The sequence below is a fragment of the Antedon mediterranea genome, chromosome 2 (genome assembly GCF_964355755.1).
Source record: "Antedon mediterranea chromosome 2, ecAntMedi1.1, whole genome shotgun sequence".
NCBI lineage: Eukaryota > Metazoa > Echinodermata > Crinoidea > Comatulida > Antedonidae > Antedon > Antedon mediterranea.
In genome coordinates this window covers 6,724,051-6,740,901 of record NC_092671.1, presented here as the reverse complement: position 1 = coordinate 6,740,901, position 16,851 = coordinate 6,724,051, and the positions used below count along the sequence as shown (strand labels likewise).

General features: G+C 34.5%; 3 protein-coding genes across 5 annotated transcripts; 2 read left to right on the top strand and 1 right to left on the bottom strand.

Moving 5' to 3' along the window:
* Positions 1-53: 53 nt before the first annotated feature.
* LOC140040203 (src kinase-associated phosphoprotein 2-like) lies at positions 54-6,061 on the top strand. The gene is made up of 7 exons (XM_072085959.1): positions 54-190; positions 1,425-1,553; positions 2,003-2,451; positions 2,906-2,990; positions 3,576-3,629; positions 3,948-3,974; positions 4,629-6,061. Exons 1-7 carry the CDS (start codon positions 148-150, stop codon positions 5,276-5,278), a joined length of 1,437 nt encoding a protein of 478 aa, XP_071942060.1. The 5' UTR covers positions 54-147; the 3' UTR covers positions 5,279-6,061.
* Positions 6,062-6,488: 427 nt separating this feature from the next.
* Positions 6,489-10,015, top strand: LOC140040201 (src kinase-associated phosphoprotein 2-A-like). The gene is made up of 6 exons (XM_072085956.1): positions 6,489-6,646; positions 7,140-7,262; positions 7,611-7,954; positions 8,350-8,437; positions 8,760-8,831; positions 9,023-10,015. Exons 1-6 carry the CDS (start codon positions 6,604-6,606, stop codon positions 9,487-9,489), a joined length of 1,137 nt encoding a protein of 378 aa, XP_071942057.1. The 5' UTR covers positions 6,489-6,603; the 3' UTR covers positions 9,490-10,015.
* On the bottom strand, positions 10,008-16,728 carry LOC140040202 (chromobox protein homolog 3-like). 3 transcript variants are annotated; one of them, XR_011842694.1, is made up of 6 exons: positions 16,674-16,728; positions 15,845-16,001; positions 15,329-15,512; positions 13,064-13,203; positions 11,757-12,545; positions 10,008-11,718 (listed from the first exon to the last, which is right to left on the bottom strand). XR_011842694.1 is itself a non-coding variant. In XM_072085957.1 (5 exons), exons 2-5 carry the CDS (start codon positions 15,976-15,978, stop codon positions 12,413-12,415), a joined length of 591 nt encoding a protein of 196 aa, XP_071942058.1. In that variant the 5' UTR covers positions 15,979-16,001; positions 16,674-16,728; the 3' UTR covers positions 10,008-12,412. The 3 variants fall into 3 exon arrangements, 2 of the variants coding, with proteins under 2 accessions (XP_071942058.1, XP_071942059.1); XM_072085957.1 differs by having other exon boundaries at positions 10,008-12,545; XM_072085958.1 differs by having other exon boundaries at positions 10,008-12,545; positions 13,064-13,200.
* Between the last annotated feature and the right edge of the window lie 123 nt (positions 16,729-16,851).

Below are 16,851 nucleotides of genomic sequence, written 5' to 3'. Positions count from 1 at the left end.
AATGAAAAAAAAATACAAGGATGTAATGTAAATAATATCAAAACACGGGCTCATTCATTTAAGGTCGGATGTAGGCAAATAGAGACTCTTCCCTAATATAAGGCCTAGCTAGATAGTCGTCAAATATTGCACATAAAACCTAAAATAATGGATACTGCTTTGGTAGAAGAAATCAAGAATCTTCTTAAAGGTACTTAAAAGGCCTAGCCTAGATATTATTAATATTATTAAATATCAATTATTGATAATTAATGATAATTATTTTTTAATTTTCATCCAAACAAGAATATATTATTCTTTGACATAGCCTAGTCTAGAGTGACTAGTCTACTATATTAGTCTAGGTAGTAGTGTATATATTACATATTTTTATTAATTTTACATATTTTTTAAGGAATTGTTTCCTATCGGCATATTTGATTCCACCAGTGCGCCATTAGTTTTGTTGATGTCGAGTATACCATTAGAAAACTATACATCAGATGCATGGTCAACCAACTGTGTGCTGATAGAAAACAATAAATGACACAACTCCATTTATAATTAAATGAATGGTGATGGTTGTATCCTTCTATCGCTAATTAAAATGAAACTCTGGAATTGAACAATCCTTTGTATTATGTTTGCATTGTTGAGATGAAAATGTATTTATAAACTATGGAATATCTCTCCCCCTCTATTCAACCTTCCCCCTCTATTCAACCTTCCCCCTATATTCAACTCCTCCCTCTATTCAACCTTCCCCCTATATTCAACTCCTCCCTCTATTCAACCTTCCCCCTATATTCAACTCCTCCCTCTATTCATGATCTTCCCCCTATATTCAACTCCTCCCTCTATTCAACCTTCCCCCTATATTCAACTCCTCCCTCTATTCATGATCTTCCCCCTATATTCAACTCCTCCCTCTATTCAACCTTCCCCCTATATTCAACTCCTCCTTCTATTCATGATCTTCCCCCTATATTCAACTCCTCCCTCTATTCAACCTTCCCCCTATATTCAACTCCTCCCTCTATTCAACCCCTCCCCTTTATTCAACTCCTCCCCTCTATCCAGCCCCTTCCCCTTTATTCAACTCCTCCCCCTCTGATTAACCCCTTCCCCTTTATTCAACTCCTCCCCCTTTATTCAACCCTTCCTCTTTATTCAGCCCCTTTCCTTTTTATTCATTCCCTTCCACTTTATGCATCCCTATACCCCTTTATTCAACCCTTACTCTTTATTCAACTCCTTACCTCTATTCATACCCCTCCATTTTTATTCATCCCCTCCCCTTTATTCAACTCCTCCCCTCTATTCACCCCCTCCCCTCTTTTCCCCCCACCCCCCATCCTCCCATTTAAAAAAAATTCATCCCCTCCACCTTTTCGGAACACATTATATTTGGCTCTCGATAACACAACATTCTCTTTTCTTTTCAGATGTTGAAAATTTCTTGACACAAACCATAAAAAATTCTTCTTTGAATAAAGATAACGTTTCAAAGAAATCTCAGTTGGTCAATTCAGTACAGAATGTAATCCAGAAACTTGAAGGAGAGGAAGTACAAGGTATGACATCAAGTTGCATAACAAACCTCACAGTCACACAAAAGTGAGGCACAATATAGATTTTTTAAACTTCAAACTATGGAGCATTCTATTAAAAGTCTTGAACTTTGGCAGCTATTTAGTAAGTAAGCGCTTTCCAGTTATGACAAAGGCGGAAAATGTGAATAGGAAATGGTCTAATAGTGCCTAAATAATAACTTTATACAATATCTGGATGCTTTTATTGGGGAAAATATTTGGAAATCCTATGATTATTGGAATCTTTGGAGGCCTGGTGTCAAAGAAAATTACTAGAAAATGGTATCTAAACTTAATTTACTGGCCTAGTTTATGCAACTTCCATTTTAAAGAAAACCTTATCGTAAAAGAGAAAGGTGGTTTTATAAGACTGTGTGGGTAATTTAAATGTTCATATTCTATGTTTTACCCGTTCTCTTTAAATCTTTTAGAAATGTATGACGATGTTGATATACAAAAAATAGAACCAATTCCTGACGATTGCGATGAACTTTACGAAATCACTGAACCAGTAGCAGCAACCGATGACAACGTCAGTAAAAAAAGCCAAGAAGGAAAGCTGGAAGAGGCTGATGATCCTTATGGATATGGAGGATCAGGAACAAAGATTGGACAGATTGCTGCGGAGAAGTTGATAAATCCAACATTTTCTGGCAACCTGGAAAAGAAAAGCAAAAACCTGATTGGAAAAACATGGCAAACACGTTACTGTGTGATTAAGGATAACGCATTTTACTACTATAAGAAAAAAACTAACAGTGAGCAACAAGGTGACATTGTGTTAAATGGTTATGAAGCAAGGGCATGCCCGCACCTGGATAATCCAAAGAAAAATGAACGTAACTTCGAACTTGTGTGTCCAACTAAGCGTTCATATCAGGTACATTTTTGTAATTTTTGATAAGCAATAATACTTGACTCCATTTAATGGTAAATCAGTTAAATATAAAAACTAAATATAATGTAACACTAAATACTGTATGCCAGAGCTTCCATAGGCTTCTCCCATTGAACCCCCACTGGGGATTTGCCTATGGACTCCAGTCACACCCTAACCCCACCCCCACTTCCCCCTTCTATTTGGCTTAAATTGTTTGAGGACATTAATATGTCCACATTTCTGTTCATTTGCAATGTCTAGTACTAAACCATGAAGAACATTCATTCATTCACATTTAACATTCAGAATTGAAGAAAGTGTGTGTAAAGTTGATAAATAACTACATGATTATGGGGGATTGGGCTTGCAGAGGAGAAGCCCACCTGCTAAAGCTACCACTTAATTAATAACAGTGAAAGTAAATTCTCCTCCATCTTTGTTGTTTTCCATTTAGTTTATTGCCTCAGACAGCACAGTAATGAATTCTTGGATAGAGGCTGTAGCCAAAGCAAGTGTAACACCATTTCCAACAAACACAGGTACGTTTTACTAACTTACCAAAACCATTCATATTGCTTTTAGGCAGATTCAAGGTAGCCCATTAATAGTAATGCAAAAGATAGGATACTAATTTCAGTTTGGCACCTAAAATTTGCTATTTTTAGGCCCTGGATCTGCCACTGTTGCTGTATACAAACAAAACCTATATAAAAAACTACATACATAGATACATACCATGCATTATACATTATAAATTACTACCATCACATAGGATGGAAAAGTACTTGTAAAACCTTGATGATGAGGACAGGCTGGCTTATTGCAATGTCATCAATTCTGGTCAAACATGGTCATTCAAACTAGCAGCATAGCATCAATGTAATAAAATAGACAGTAACACAGATTATTCTAATCTAAGGCCGCCAATTTACGACGAGCGGTAATGGTAATAAAATAAAGACTCTATTCCATAATGGTCATTTCCACACAACGTGCAGCGGACAGGTGTTTCTGCTCAGGATAGATACAAATTCTATGTGGGACAAGCTATGCGGTTTTCCGCTTACCATTACCGCACATCTGTGTAAATTGTTTTTAATTTCCTCTTTCTGTTTACTCCACAGCAAGCCCACCTAGTCAACAAGAAGATTTTGATGGCCTTTATGAGGATACAGCAAGTATGAATTAATATTTTATTATATTTATTAATTTTGAATTATTTCATTGTTATCATGTGAGAAATTCTCACTCATTTTGAGTTCCTGCATTCATAAATACAAACAAATTATTTATATAACATTCTTTTATAGATTTTATATAATTATTATACTGTATTTCCTTATCGTTTATAAATTAATTTCCAATATCACTGGGTGGTTTGGAGTTTTTATATGCTGCACCTCTGAATTACAGTATATAGTATGTACATATATATATTTTTTTCAAATAATGATAATAACCAATCAAATTCTGTAATTTTTATTTTTTATTTTTAGTCGCAGAGGAAACATATGACGATACAGGTTGGTATTATATTTCTATTTTTATATTTGTTTTGTGATATTTCTGTAATATTAACAAAATTTAAACATTAGTTTGGTCTCCTAGTTACTATAGTCATTTATTTGTAGAAATATGTATTGAGTTCAATAATTTAGGATACTATTAGAACCAGACTGTAACTATACTTGTGGTAGTGGTAGTAGTACCAGAGTGGTATGGCTAAATGGTACGGAATCAAAATACTATGTGAAAGACATGTCTGTGCCGCATTGAATTCATAAGTGGTTTATGTTTATTACCTCATCCGTTAGATGGAGCATAAAGATGTTGGTCACATGCATTAAATATACAAATACATACATTTGTTCCCAAGTGATCATTGAATGTTAAAAAGTGTTTTAAAGCAGTGCTCTTGGCATTCCTAAAGCTCTGTCTACACTATCAAACTAGTTTAACAAAAAAAGTGTGATGTGCCCACATACAGTAGTGTTATGACATCATCATGTCCATATATGGGCACATCACATTTTTTTGTCACATAAAGTTTGATAGTGTAGACAAAGCTTTACAGGTAGAGCGTTTCAAAGTTTTAGAGCAGCATATACAAATGCACAGTCACCTAGTCCAATTGAAATTTAAATAATACTGTATAACTAATTTAATTACTTTATCAGCAATTGACAACCAAGCATCTGAAGATTTTGATGATGTATATGAGCTAGTTGAATCTGATTATGCAGATGCAAGAAGAAAACAAGAGGAAGCTGCCCACTCCGGACCACCTACTGCTGCCCCAATCGCCGCAAAACCACTCCCTGCAAAACCACTCCCTCCTAAGCCAGTTGTTACAGAAAATGCAGACGATTTTGGTGGCCTTTATGATGATGTAGATATCCAACCATCCTCCCCAGCAATACCGAAAAAGGATGCCAGCAAGCCTCTTCCCAAACTACCGCCGCAACCACCATCACCAGCCCAGAAGAAACCTCAAATTGGTGTCCCGGCCATTCCTTCTAGGAGTCCTGTGTCAGCAGACAGCTCAGGTGTCCAACCTAAAAACGTTCCATCACCGACATCTTCACTTCCGAGTGAGCAGACCAATGGAGACGTAACCAGTGAACCATGGGATGAAGATTACAGAAATATCTACATGACCAAATGGGATTGTGAAGGGTCTGGTAGTGATGAACTGTCACTTAAAAGAGGCGATCTGGTGCATATATTAAGTCGTGAATATGATAGTTATGGGTGGTGGATTGGTGAAAAGAATCTCACCGTTGGACTTGTTCCTCTTGACTATCTCATGAAAGCTTACAAAATATAAAGACAAATATTCATAATTATAATCTATAATGTTTCACCAATTTTTAAAAACTTTTATTGCATTCTTAATTAAAAATTCGAATATTTCCTTTTGTTGATTTGTTACGAAGATGTATTCGTGTGATGAGCACTGCAGAATAATGATTATTTATCAAATGCGACAGTAATCTAAAGTAACTAATATACAGACATTTGCTGTTTTACAATATTTCTATAATTCAATACTAACATTCAATACATATTCATCCATATTTGTCAACATAATATATACTCAAGCAAATTAGTAGTAACCAAGATTGAAAGAATATTATATACTTAGTGTATATTTTGATTTTTTTTTACAGTAGATAATTATATTTTGTTTATGGTAGGCCTACACTATAACAGACTATAAAGTTTGCATTCAACGCATGTGTAATTGTAATATTTATAATGAAAAATAATATAACATTTTTTATATTTTATAATTATTATTCACGCTATGATATAAAGCCTACTACCGAAACTCGGTATCAACTATATTGACAATAAATATCGCGTCCATATGTGATACCGTAACAGTACATTTAAAAGATTTGGTAAAGTTAATATTTTAGAGTCAAATTGTATTGTATGGGCCCTGTTGCGGCCAGCAGACACGATACTGCATGCTGTATATCGTCGCTAGACACGAGGCCACACAGAAATCGCCTAAATGATAAATTGAGGTATAAAAAGAAGTATATTATTGTGTACAGTTTAATGTATGCAATATCTTGTGCAAAAATAAATGCTATTTTATTTATTCATGTTTTGTTTTCTCGTTTGTGATTTAACTTAACGTATTTAGGAATATCATGAAATGAGCAGCTAGTCCTAGTATGTCTAGATAGAATTGTTACAGTAGAGTAACAAACTAAACGTTTTCCATATAATTTTTCTTTAAATAGCTAGGCCTTACAATCAATACTGCATGAACAATTTTGTCATTAATTTCCAACGAAAACTTCCTTAACATCCGTTAATAACAGGTAATATTATAATAATAACAGAACCTCCTGACGTCGTTGAAATGTAGACTCGCGTTGTGTAACTCCATATCTATTTAGAGCCTCTTCAAAAACGGTATACTAAAATAAAAAGTGTTACACAGTGCGTGTCTGTAAATACAATACAATAAAAGAAATGAGCTTCACGGCTTTAGACAACAACAGTAAGGTCTTTAAAGTTCGTCAACCAGGAAATTCAGCGTTTGGCCCCGTCTACAAAAAAATAAGTGTAATATACTAATATAAAAGAGACCCCCAGCTGATACTTATGTTTTATGTGGACCTTTCTTGAACAACGATGGATAGTGAGCTAATGGAAGACTTGAAACATTTATTAAAGGGTAAGCGCATTTGATATACGTCAACGTCATACTCGAATTTAAGCCCATGATTGTCTTTATTACTGTCATAAGGACTACGTTCCTACTGCAAATCCAAACACCATATCATAGGCTATTCAGGTGCTTACGTCAGGTCTTTTTACGGAGGTATCATGCCTTTGACATAACTTTTGATTTCACCTATTGCCGATACCCCTCCATTAGATTTCGAACTGCCTATGATCTTCTCAACCGGTTTAGATTTAGGGCCTACTTGTAATCTGCCATTCTTTATAATCTGAACATCGTAGCTGTCTATAAAGGCCTATACTGTATATAAGGAATATTTTCTGCTTTACATGCCTGAAAGAAAAGATCAATGAAACAAAGTTCTGGTTGTAAGGCATCATACCACCGATATTCTGACTAGTTACAAAATCCCTACATAAGTATTCTCTATTCATAAATTGTCTGGGTGGTGGTGTGACTTGTATTTTCTCTTACTATTCTATAGGTATAGAAACGTTTATGAATTCAACTTTAAAGCGTGTCTATTTAAAGAAAGATGCTGAAAATCAGAAGAACACCCTTGTTAAATCCATTGCAACGTTTCTTCAGAAACTCGATGACGTTTCAGGTAATATGCGCAGGCGGTATTCAATTATGAAACCACCTATTTTCGATTACTCTATTGATATTACGCTACTATTTATACTTGTAGTTTTGTGCAATAATTAAGAGGAAACGAATTGTAATACTCTTGAGTTATACAGTATTGGTAAACACTGGAACTATGGTAACATCATTAGTAATAGGCCTATTATTTATTATACATCATTTGTTTGAGACCGAAGATCAAAAACGTTACCAAATGTATAACACTTTGTAATGTTGTATCTACTGCCGAACATTATCTGGTCGAATTTTATTTCCTCAATGTATCATCTCCGTTAATGTTAAAATGTCGGATACTTTCATTGTTTAGGTTGTAGCGGCGAGGATGATCTACAAATCGACATGGCAGGTGTAATAGATGAATTAGGAGAAGACGAGGTGGAAGCTATACCAGCACAAGAACTTAAAAACCCAACAAAGGTGGGCATGCTGGAGAAGAAAAAACAAGGCTTTGGTCTACAAAAGAATGTTCGTTACTGTGTAATAAAATACAATATATTGTATTACTATAAAAATAGAAAAGACAAGAAGCAGACGGGTGCCATTGTTCTTGATGGTTATATAGCTCGACCTTTAGTGAAGGAAGGCCTACAAGACGATAAGAAAAAAGAGTATGCGTTTGAGTTGATACATCCAACAAAAAGACATTATAAGGTAAAAAACATATAATTGAAAGTGCTTGCTTGTTTATGACGATGTGTGTAATGCACGGTACGGTTTTACACTACAGTTTCTTTAATAAATGGCCGATCTTTAGGGGAGGTACCCACCAGCCTGGTACCCACTCTTAAATTAATGTAGGCCTATACCATGAGGTTAAGCTCCAACACTTGCATTTACTATTTTTATGTTGCGACTCTTGGATAAACCACTGCCAACCATCTCTTATTTAAGTATCTCTTAAAACTCCTTTTATAGAAAAAGACGACACAATGTTTTAAAAGAAAGGAGCTAAGTTCATAATTCCATGTGACATCTTTAAAATATCGTTTTAATTTATAAACATTGTATCATAACATTTTTATTGTTTATTTATTAATCTTTTTAAGTTTGTGGCCGAAGATCAACCAGCATTGACCGCATGGGTGAAAGCAGTACAATTAGCAACGAATAAGCATGTCGAGTCAAGCGAAAGCGGTACGTACATCATCACAAAATTGTTATTCTGTTCTTCAGAATAAATAAATGTTTGTGTACGTTTGGGAATCGTAAATTTAGATACTCAATTCAGATATTGGTACTGCCTTAGTCTGGGTTCTAGACGGAGTTTTGACTTAACATTAGTAAAAAAATATTTCCAGACAAAAATCGAAACGTCGGCTCATGGTGGACTAACATTAAAAAGACAATAAATACAGACTTGGAGTCTAGTACTGCATGTACGATTCAGTCAGTCAAAAGTCAAAACTAGAGTAGAATAGGCTTAAATTTTAACACGTTTGCTTTTTTTTTTGTCCAGAAAGTGAAGATGAAGATCTGGTCACGGACGAAGAAGATGATGTATTTCAGCAAGATAGCGTCGACTCTTCAGGTAGCTACATATCGTTTTATTGATTTGGTCGTAGACGTGTTAAAGAATACATTACCCCTTATTAGTTTTAAAGGAAAAGTCTGTCCCCATAGGGTGTCTGCTGAATAAAGAAGGGTGTCCCGAAAGTTTCTCTTCTCTGAGTAGCATATGTATATTCAGATAATACATATTCCTATTTTCTACTTTCATAGGATCGCGTAAAAACAGTAAACATAGTAGTGTTGATGAATCAGAATATTGCGAAATCCCTAATAAAAACCGTCGACCTTCTCGTAAGTTAAGCAAAGATGTTGTTCATACGGTAAAAGAAGAAGAAATACCACCACCTCCAGAACACCGACCTCCGCCACGACCAGATGAACTTCCACCTCTGGAGAAACGTCCGAGTCAGTCCGAATGCTTCCAGGCATTTGCTTCCGATTTGAAGTTACGTTTAGTCAAAGTTAACGTACCAAGTGTTCCGAAAATTGAACCACGACTTCAAAAAGCGAGCAACAGAGACATTTCAAATGAAATCCAAAATATAAGTTTAAAACCACCAGTAAAACCACAAAGAAACTGGCCGAAAGAAGCCACTGCAGTCAATAATGGTTTATCAAAGAAGTCAAGTCGAAAGAAAAAGCCTGTTGCTCTACCACCACCTCCACCATCATCATAATTTACGTGGATATCTGTACCGTATTCATGGACTGGATCGAAAGACATTAATTAATAATAGATTGAGGTTTTAGCTGAGACAACAATGTTGTCAGGTTTTTTGTAAAGATAAAAAGATACTCACCAGGTCTGCGGAAAAAAACTATCCAGCTATTTATTCGCTGGAACGTAAATCCATATAGACTGATACAGCTATTTGTCTTAAATATTATAATACTAACTGTACAGTACCTCAAAATATAGAATTCAACAATTTCACAGGACATTTTGAAATACAATACTATAATAACCATAATGACATTCTCATATACGTGCATTGCCACCAAAAAAGTTTTTCTTCTTTGAAATATATTATAATGTTTGGAGAGGACATACTTCATATAATCCAGTTACTGTATGAACATTAGGTCTCTGTAATGTATAGTTACATGTCATAGCTTATTTAATAAACACACAACTGAATAGAGAAAACTGGTAAAATTACATCAAAATCCCTTTATTCTGGATTGAAAAAAATCATTTTTGTGTACAAATAAAACAAAACGAATAATCATATTACATTCACTTCTCAATATTACTCTAATATGGCATTTACATAATTCTAGTTGATAGTTATAGGATTTACATAATTCTACTAGTATGTAAATAGTTTATGGTTGAAAACCTGTCCTATTAAACAAACAAAAATGCGAGTGTGAATTGTGTACTTAAATTAGAATTAACAGGTGCAATTTACAAATAATACCAAAATACACATAAGCACCTGGAAATTAAAGCTTGGTTCTTCAACATGCAAATCAGGTATATTTACATAATAGTCTACATGTGTCACTACAGGAACGGGTTCTACTGTATAAATGTAAAACAGATTGACAATATTTTTAAACTTTGAATAAATCCATGCAAAGTAGCCCAGTAACATTCTACAATTTTTAATAGCAAGCTTATCCAATAGTAACTAAGCTAAAACAACTACTGTAGTAATGCATGTTAAGTACCAGATTTTCTGTCATAACATGCCAGTACAACATGCAATTTCAGTGCTAAAACCAGACAACTACTATATATTGGCTTTGGCCCTTGAAATACAAATTATCCAGCATTTACAAACGCTTATATTAATAGATTAATTAGGTTCTACAAATTCTAAGTAACTACAGTATATTAAAGAGAGTATAACATAAACCAAGACAGTGGATTTTATTCCAGTCACCATTTAGTGGGTATGATCAACGTTAGGACAAACATAATATTATGTACACTTGTAAATATAATACCTTATTTAACAAACTTTAATCCCATGAGGTTTGGCAATTAAATTTGGCAAAAATTAGTCTTTGATGCCTTTTAAAATCCTTAAGCTGTTTCCCAAGGTTTTAGAACAATGCAAGGTAAGTGAGGTTGAACAACCACAAGCGACAGTTTGGATGATCCATTGTGTCGTGATTGGTCAAATTAGTTGTGGAATGGGAACCAAGCTTAAGATTCTACAGCATCGTTTGTCTGTCAATGTCAATTTTGGGACTGTTAAGAATTGACCCTGCAAGGCAATTAAAATTACATTCACTGACACCGAGTGATATGACATCATCATGTCCATATATGGGCACATCACAATTTGTTGTCACACAAGTTTGATAGCTCATACAGAGCTTCAGCATGGTAAACTGTATACTTTACCTGATCAATGCTATACTGTAGGCCTACTGATTCTAGTCTTAAATCTTATAGTTAATATGAAAGATTTATTTTGTGTGTAATGTTAGTTTGTACAATTATTCTCACTTTAAAGCTTGGTTCACATTAGGATGCAATTTTAGAAAGTAATTTGACAAATCAAACGCGATGGATCAAGTCGTGATTAGTCAAATTTTACGTGCTTGTATTCCATTCTCGGAACCATGTTTAATCTGTTACATGTCCTTCATGGTACAGTAATTATTTACATTAAAACTAAACAAATCAATCCTAAATAGTATAAATGTTATTTATCTTTTTTTATTATTAAGAATCAAGAATTATAACTAAATTTTGAAATAAAGTTTCTAGAAAAAAAAAAATGTGGTAAACAAAACAACATTTTACAGATAACGGATGAAAGATAAATATTTCTGGCCTTTAAATGTTTTAAAAATGACATGCTAAAATATTAAACAGAAATTAACTAACCTAAACCAAACTCTTGAAATAAAACACAAAAATAATTCTATAATTACAAAAATACAAACACCTATAACCGCATCTTTGTCAATTCTTCCTTTGGGACACCTCTATTCAGGGGATATCTCTATTAAGGCTATACTTGTAAAAAATAAACAAGGAGCACAACCATTAATCTAAGGTGTCCCTTAATAGGGGAGTTCTATTGTAGCTAGGCATACATTCTGTAATAGCTAGTATTATTTGTACAAACACAAGGAGGTGCCATTAGAAACAATGGGAAGACAAATATAACTAACTAAAGATTCAACAGTACATGCATATTCCAAATATGATACAAAAGAAGTAGAGTATTGGCATATACAGGGTAATGTTCTATGGCACTGTAAATAGGCAGTCTCTAAAAGCAAAAAAACGAATACTACAGTAAAAAGTGTGAGCATTGTTTATAATATTAGAATTACTGAATTGTGACTTATGATACAAAATAATAATTACCATTGTCATTGTTTTAATAAAAACGCAGCAAAGATAACACATTAGAACCACAATGTAGTTATCAATGTTTCTGGCAATCACTGAAATACAGCAAAAAATACAATGTCTCCGTTTCTTATTTTGTTTTTTAATCTCAGACACGATTTACAATACGTACCATTAAGATGCCATTAAAAAAACCCATTATGGAGCCGCACATTCTTGAAAGTGAATGCCTATTTTACATTTTTACAAATAGTAGGTTTTTTTCTGTTTAGTCAGATGCCTTAACTTTTCTTTGTCTTGTCTTTGTCTTCTTCGTGCCAGGTAAGTCGTTCTTCATAAAATGATATCACAATCTGTGGGCATCTAGTATTTGCTTCCTTGGCACGTACTAAGTCTGCTTCATTACTACCAGTCCTGGAATTATTAACCAAGCATTATGAGGGTTCATTAAAAACACAATAAATTCATCATTCAATGATAATAGGAAATGTCAGGTTGGATCATTTTTAGAAATCTATAAGCATCAGGCAAGGGAATAAGTAGATCTTCTTCCCTATTATATACGCCGGTTTCACCCACTTACAAGTATAACATTTTTTATTTTACGTTTAAATTCGCGCAGTCAGTTGAGAAATTTATTTATTAATTGTAAATGAGTACTGTTTATGAAGAGTAGGATTCAGTGAGGAAGCACAGATATTGGACTTCTAACCAAGGCTATTATTTGGATCCAGAACTGCAACTCTGGCACAGAATTTACATATAGGACATGGCCACACCCATTAAGTGATGTACCCAAATATAGTAGTGATATGCCCATATATATATATGATGTCATTATGTCCATATATGGGCACATCACATTTTCTTGTCACATAAGGTTTGATAGTGTGGACAGAGCTTTAGAGAAACTATTTAAGTTGCATTCTCACCATTTCATAAGGAAAAGCAAATCGCCATTTGATTCTGTTGCACCAATAATCCGTTCTGGTTTTAAGCCCCTGTCAAATCCGGTCGCTTTCTTTGCACTACTGGATGATGACACTTCATCATCTCGTTTTGATGAAGACTGCTGGTAGTAAAAAAAGAGATAGTCACGTCAAATCTTTGCTATCAGAAGGGGTACACTAGAAGTAAATTTGTCATAATTTCAACACTTTTTAAAAACATTGTTTCTGAGAATTCCACCAAATTTATAATCTCAAATGTCTCACTTTTTATTTAGATTATCTGACCATTTTCTTTACTGCCAAAACATTATTATAAAAACAATTACAATTTTAAAATAAATTTATTATTTGTTGGGAATAAGGTGAAATTAGAGAGGTTTCGCAACCTTACGAATACGATAACGAAAACGGATACATCATACATTTGTGAAAATTTTGAGCTGATCCCCATTTCATATTTGTAAAGCGTATTCGTGTTGACGAATATCACCAGTCATATTCGTAACTACAAAACGAATAGGCCTATAGTTTTTGATCTATTTTGCACATTTTGCATTTGAATTAGGAATGATTCATGATTATAATATAATTATAGATTTATTGAAAGTAATTTACTAAAGTAATTTACTAAAATTCCAGGTCAATTTAGATAAATAGCAGTTTTTAAAGTCCTCACTCGCTTTGATGTTACGCTAGGCCTAGGCAGCCAAGCACCAAGCAACACGTACCTGCGCTTCGCTCAAATTTACCGCAGTCATATTTTGGACACGCCTCGATATTTCGTTGCCATGCGAAACAGATTTGTTATGGCTTACGAAAAACGAATACGTGTGCGTGACGTATCCGTTTTCGTTATCGTAAGATTGCGAAACCTCTCTATTACCACATTATAAATCCTTCTGTTTCAACAGAAACTTAATACAATGGTAGAACCTTTGGGACACCCCTGTTAATACAATGGTAGAACCTTTGGGACACCCCTGTTAATACAATGGTAGAACCTTTGGGACACCCCTGTTAATACAATGGTAGAACCTTTGGGACACCCCTGTTAATACAATGGTAGAACCTTTGGGACACCCCTGTTAATACAATGGTAGAACCTTTGGGACACCCCTGTTAATACAATGGTAGAACCTTTGGGACACCCCTGTTAATACAATGGTAGAACCTTTGGGACACCCCTGTTAATACAATGGTAGAACCTTTGGGACACCCCTGTTAATACAATGGTAGAACCTTTGGGACACCCCTGTTAATACAATGGTAGAACCTTTGGGACACCCCTGTTAATACAATTGTAGAACCTTTGGGACACCCCTGTTAATACAATGGTAGAACCTTTGGGACACCCCTGTTAATACAATTGTAAAACCTTTGGGACACCCCTGTTAATACAATGGTAGAACCTTTGGGACACCCCTGTTAATACAATGGTAGAACCTTTGGGACACCCCTGTTAATACAATTGTAGAACCTTTGGGACACCCCTGTTAATACAATGGTAGAACCTTTGGGACACCCCTGTTAATACAATTGTAGAACCTTTGGGACACCCCTCTTAATACAATGGTAGAACCTTTGGGACACCCCTGTTAAAGATGTATGGTCCATTTGACTAATTCCAATAAAATAAAAAAAAAAAAAGGTTCGGAAAAAAGTGGGTCATTTTGAAGTATCATAATAGTTATTAACTTTCACCAAAAAATTAGTCGAAAAAAAATCATTTAACTGAAATACAGACGTTTTTTTGTTCAAAAATAACTTTGACTTCCAGTCAAAGTTTTTGATCAAAACATATCTCATAATGCAACGCGCTTGTTTGGCTACTCTGTATGCATAATCATAAAACTTCCTCGCAATCTGTGTGAAAACACCTTCTCAACCGTGACGAGTTGTAAACAATCCTAATTAGCATCAGGCATAATGTATATTCGTGGTTTGAAATCTTTGTTTACTTTCGCTCGTGACGATTTGTAATCAAATTAATTTACCTGTTAATTACGTAAACTTGTTGTTTTTGGCTTGAATTTTCGACTAAGTGAATAACTTTAATATTACTTTGATATGGCCAATTTAAATTTAGAATATTTTGACCTTCATTTTTTGTGTTTCAAGGGACAATACATCTTTAAGAGGAGGGCACAGAAAAAATATATATTCTAACACTACAACCAAATCCTATTCAGGGGACAGCTCTATTAAGAGGGTGTTGAAGGTGTCCCTTTAATAGAGGTTCTATTGTACCTCATCTTTTTTCTTTTTTTTCGTTTGTACTGTATCTTCTGAACCATTGACACCCGTTTTCCTTTTTGAAGATTCAGTAGATTCTAATTTCTTCTTTTCAGTTGTTGCTTTAAACTTGTCTTCAAATTCTTTGATCAAATCTGGACAATCTAAATTCTCTTCTGGTTCCCACGTATTATCCACACTGTATAAAATAATTTTTTATATTATGTTTGTTTACAAGGTAAAGGCTTTGGGGTATAAAAACTTGCGAGATAAAGAATAAAGAAATTAACATGGTCTTATCGTTTTACATGATTACATAGCCCCGCTTCCGCTCACCCACCACCCCCCTTGAGTCAGTGAGTGACAGTTGTTAAGTTTAGTTACTGTATTATCAGGCAACGTTAGTGATAAGGTCAGTTTCTATTACTACAGCATCTAGGTGGGTTTAGCAATACAACTATGCTGGGCGTAGAGAGATTGCCAACCACTGCCCTTTTTCGATCGGTATTTGCGATAAACCTTGTGACTTACTCGGTATATCCTTTCCATCTAAGGAAGTATTCTGTCTTTCCTTTCACTATTCTTTTGTTAATTACACGTTCTACCTGGAATTCCTCCTCTTCACCTTCATCAGCGACCTTTGGTTCTTCCTTTATTTTTCCCATTTTTCTTTCTGATTATTGTGGCACTGTAATGAATATAAAAAGGAAATCATTTTTAAAATAGCATAATTTATTATTAAAAATCAACAGAACATTGTTTGGAGAATAAAAAATATCTTTGCTGGCAAATAAACAAACAAAATAGTTGTCCTAGCAGCAGTCTCTCTGCATTCTTACTCCCGAGGACGATCAAAGTATATTATTGATCGAAACGTCAAGAACTATAGGCCTAGCTAGCTACTAGGTAGGGCCTCATGAGTATTGAGTGGTGTACCGAAAACATATTATTGATTTCGCCATGCAAACCTGTTCTGTAAACAATATAAAAATTAAAATAATTGATAAATAAATTTTTTTTTTGGCTAGGCCTAGATTAGAGTATTAATCAGGCCTGGCAGGAACGACAGATTCAGGCAGGCATGAACGAGCGAGGGTTTTCTGCCCTCATTTCATCATCACAACGATTTACTCAGCCAGCCTAGTTAGCAAGCCACAGCAGAACACTTAGCCACACCACTCACTCCCACCACCACCAAACACTCACTCTTGCGCCACTGGTTGTCTATCTTGTTTGTTGGAAAATCAGGATAATACCCAAACAACCTTTTATATTGCTAATTTACAATATAGGTAACACCTTTAAAAATATACCAATGTAATCATAATGTGTTAAAATGAAAGATTTTACAATGAATTACCTTAAAATTTACGGCGGGAAACTTCTACAACGCACTTGGTTGAACTTTGCGCAAATCAATAACCTTTTGTTTCTTAAGGTTCAAGGGATAAAATTGAAAAATTACGAATATATTTATATTTATAATAAAAAATATGAAGGTCTAAATTGACACTAATAATTATATATATGTTATTATA

Coding starts and splice junctions, on each gene's coding strand:
- LOC140040203 (XM_072085959.1), top strand. CDS start 148: ATGGATACTGCTTTGGTAGAAGAAATCAAGAATCTTCTTAAAG. Junction 2,452..2,905: donor CAACTAAGCGTTCATATCAG/GTACATTTTTGT, acceptor TTTTCCATTTAG/TTTATTGCCTCAGACAGCAC. Junction 2,991..3,575: donor ACCATTTCCAACAAACACAG/GTACGTTTTACT, acceptor TTTACTCCACAG/CAAGCCCACCTAGTCAACAA.
- LOC140040201 (XM_072085956.1), top strand. CDS start 6,604: ATGGATAGTGAGCTAATGGAAGACTTGAAACATTTATTAAAGG. Junction 7,263..7,610: donor GAAACTCGATGACGTTTCAG/GTAATATGCGCA, acceptor TTCATTGTTTAG/GTTGTAGCGGCGAGGATGAT. Junction 8,832..9,022: donor AGATAGCGTCGACTCTTCAG/GTAGCTACATAT, acceptor CTACTTTCATAG/GATCGCGTAAAAACAGTAAA.
- LOC140040202 (XM_072085957.1), bottom strand. CDS start 15,978: ATGGGAAAAATAAAGGAAGAACCAAAGGTCGCTGATGAAGGTGAAGAG. Junction 13,204..15,328: donor AAAAAAAGAAAAAAGATGAG/GTACAATAGAAC, acceptor TTTTACTACCAG/CAGTCTTCATCAAAACGAGA. Junction 12,546..13,063: donor TTGCTTTTCCTTATGAAATG/GTGAGAATGCAA, acceptor TAATAATTCCAG/GACTGGTAGTAATGAAGCAG.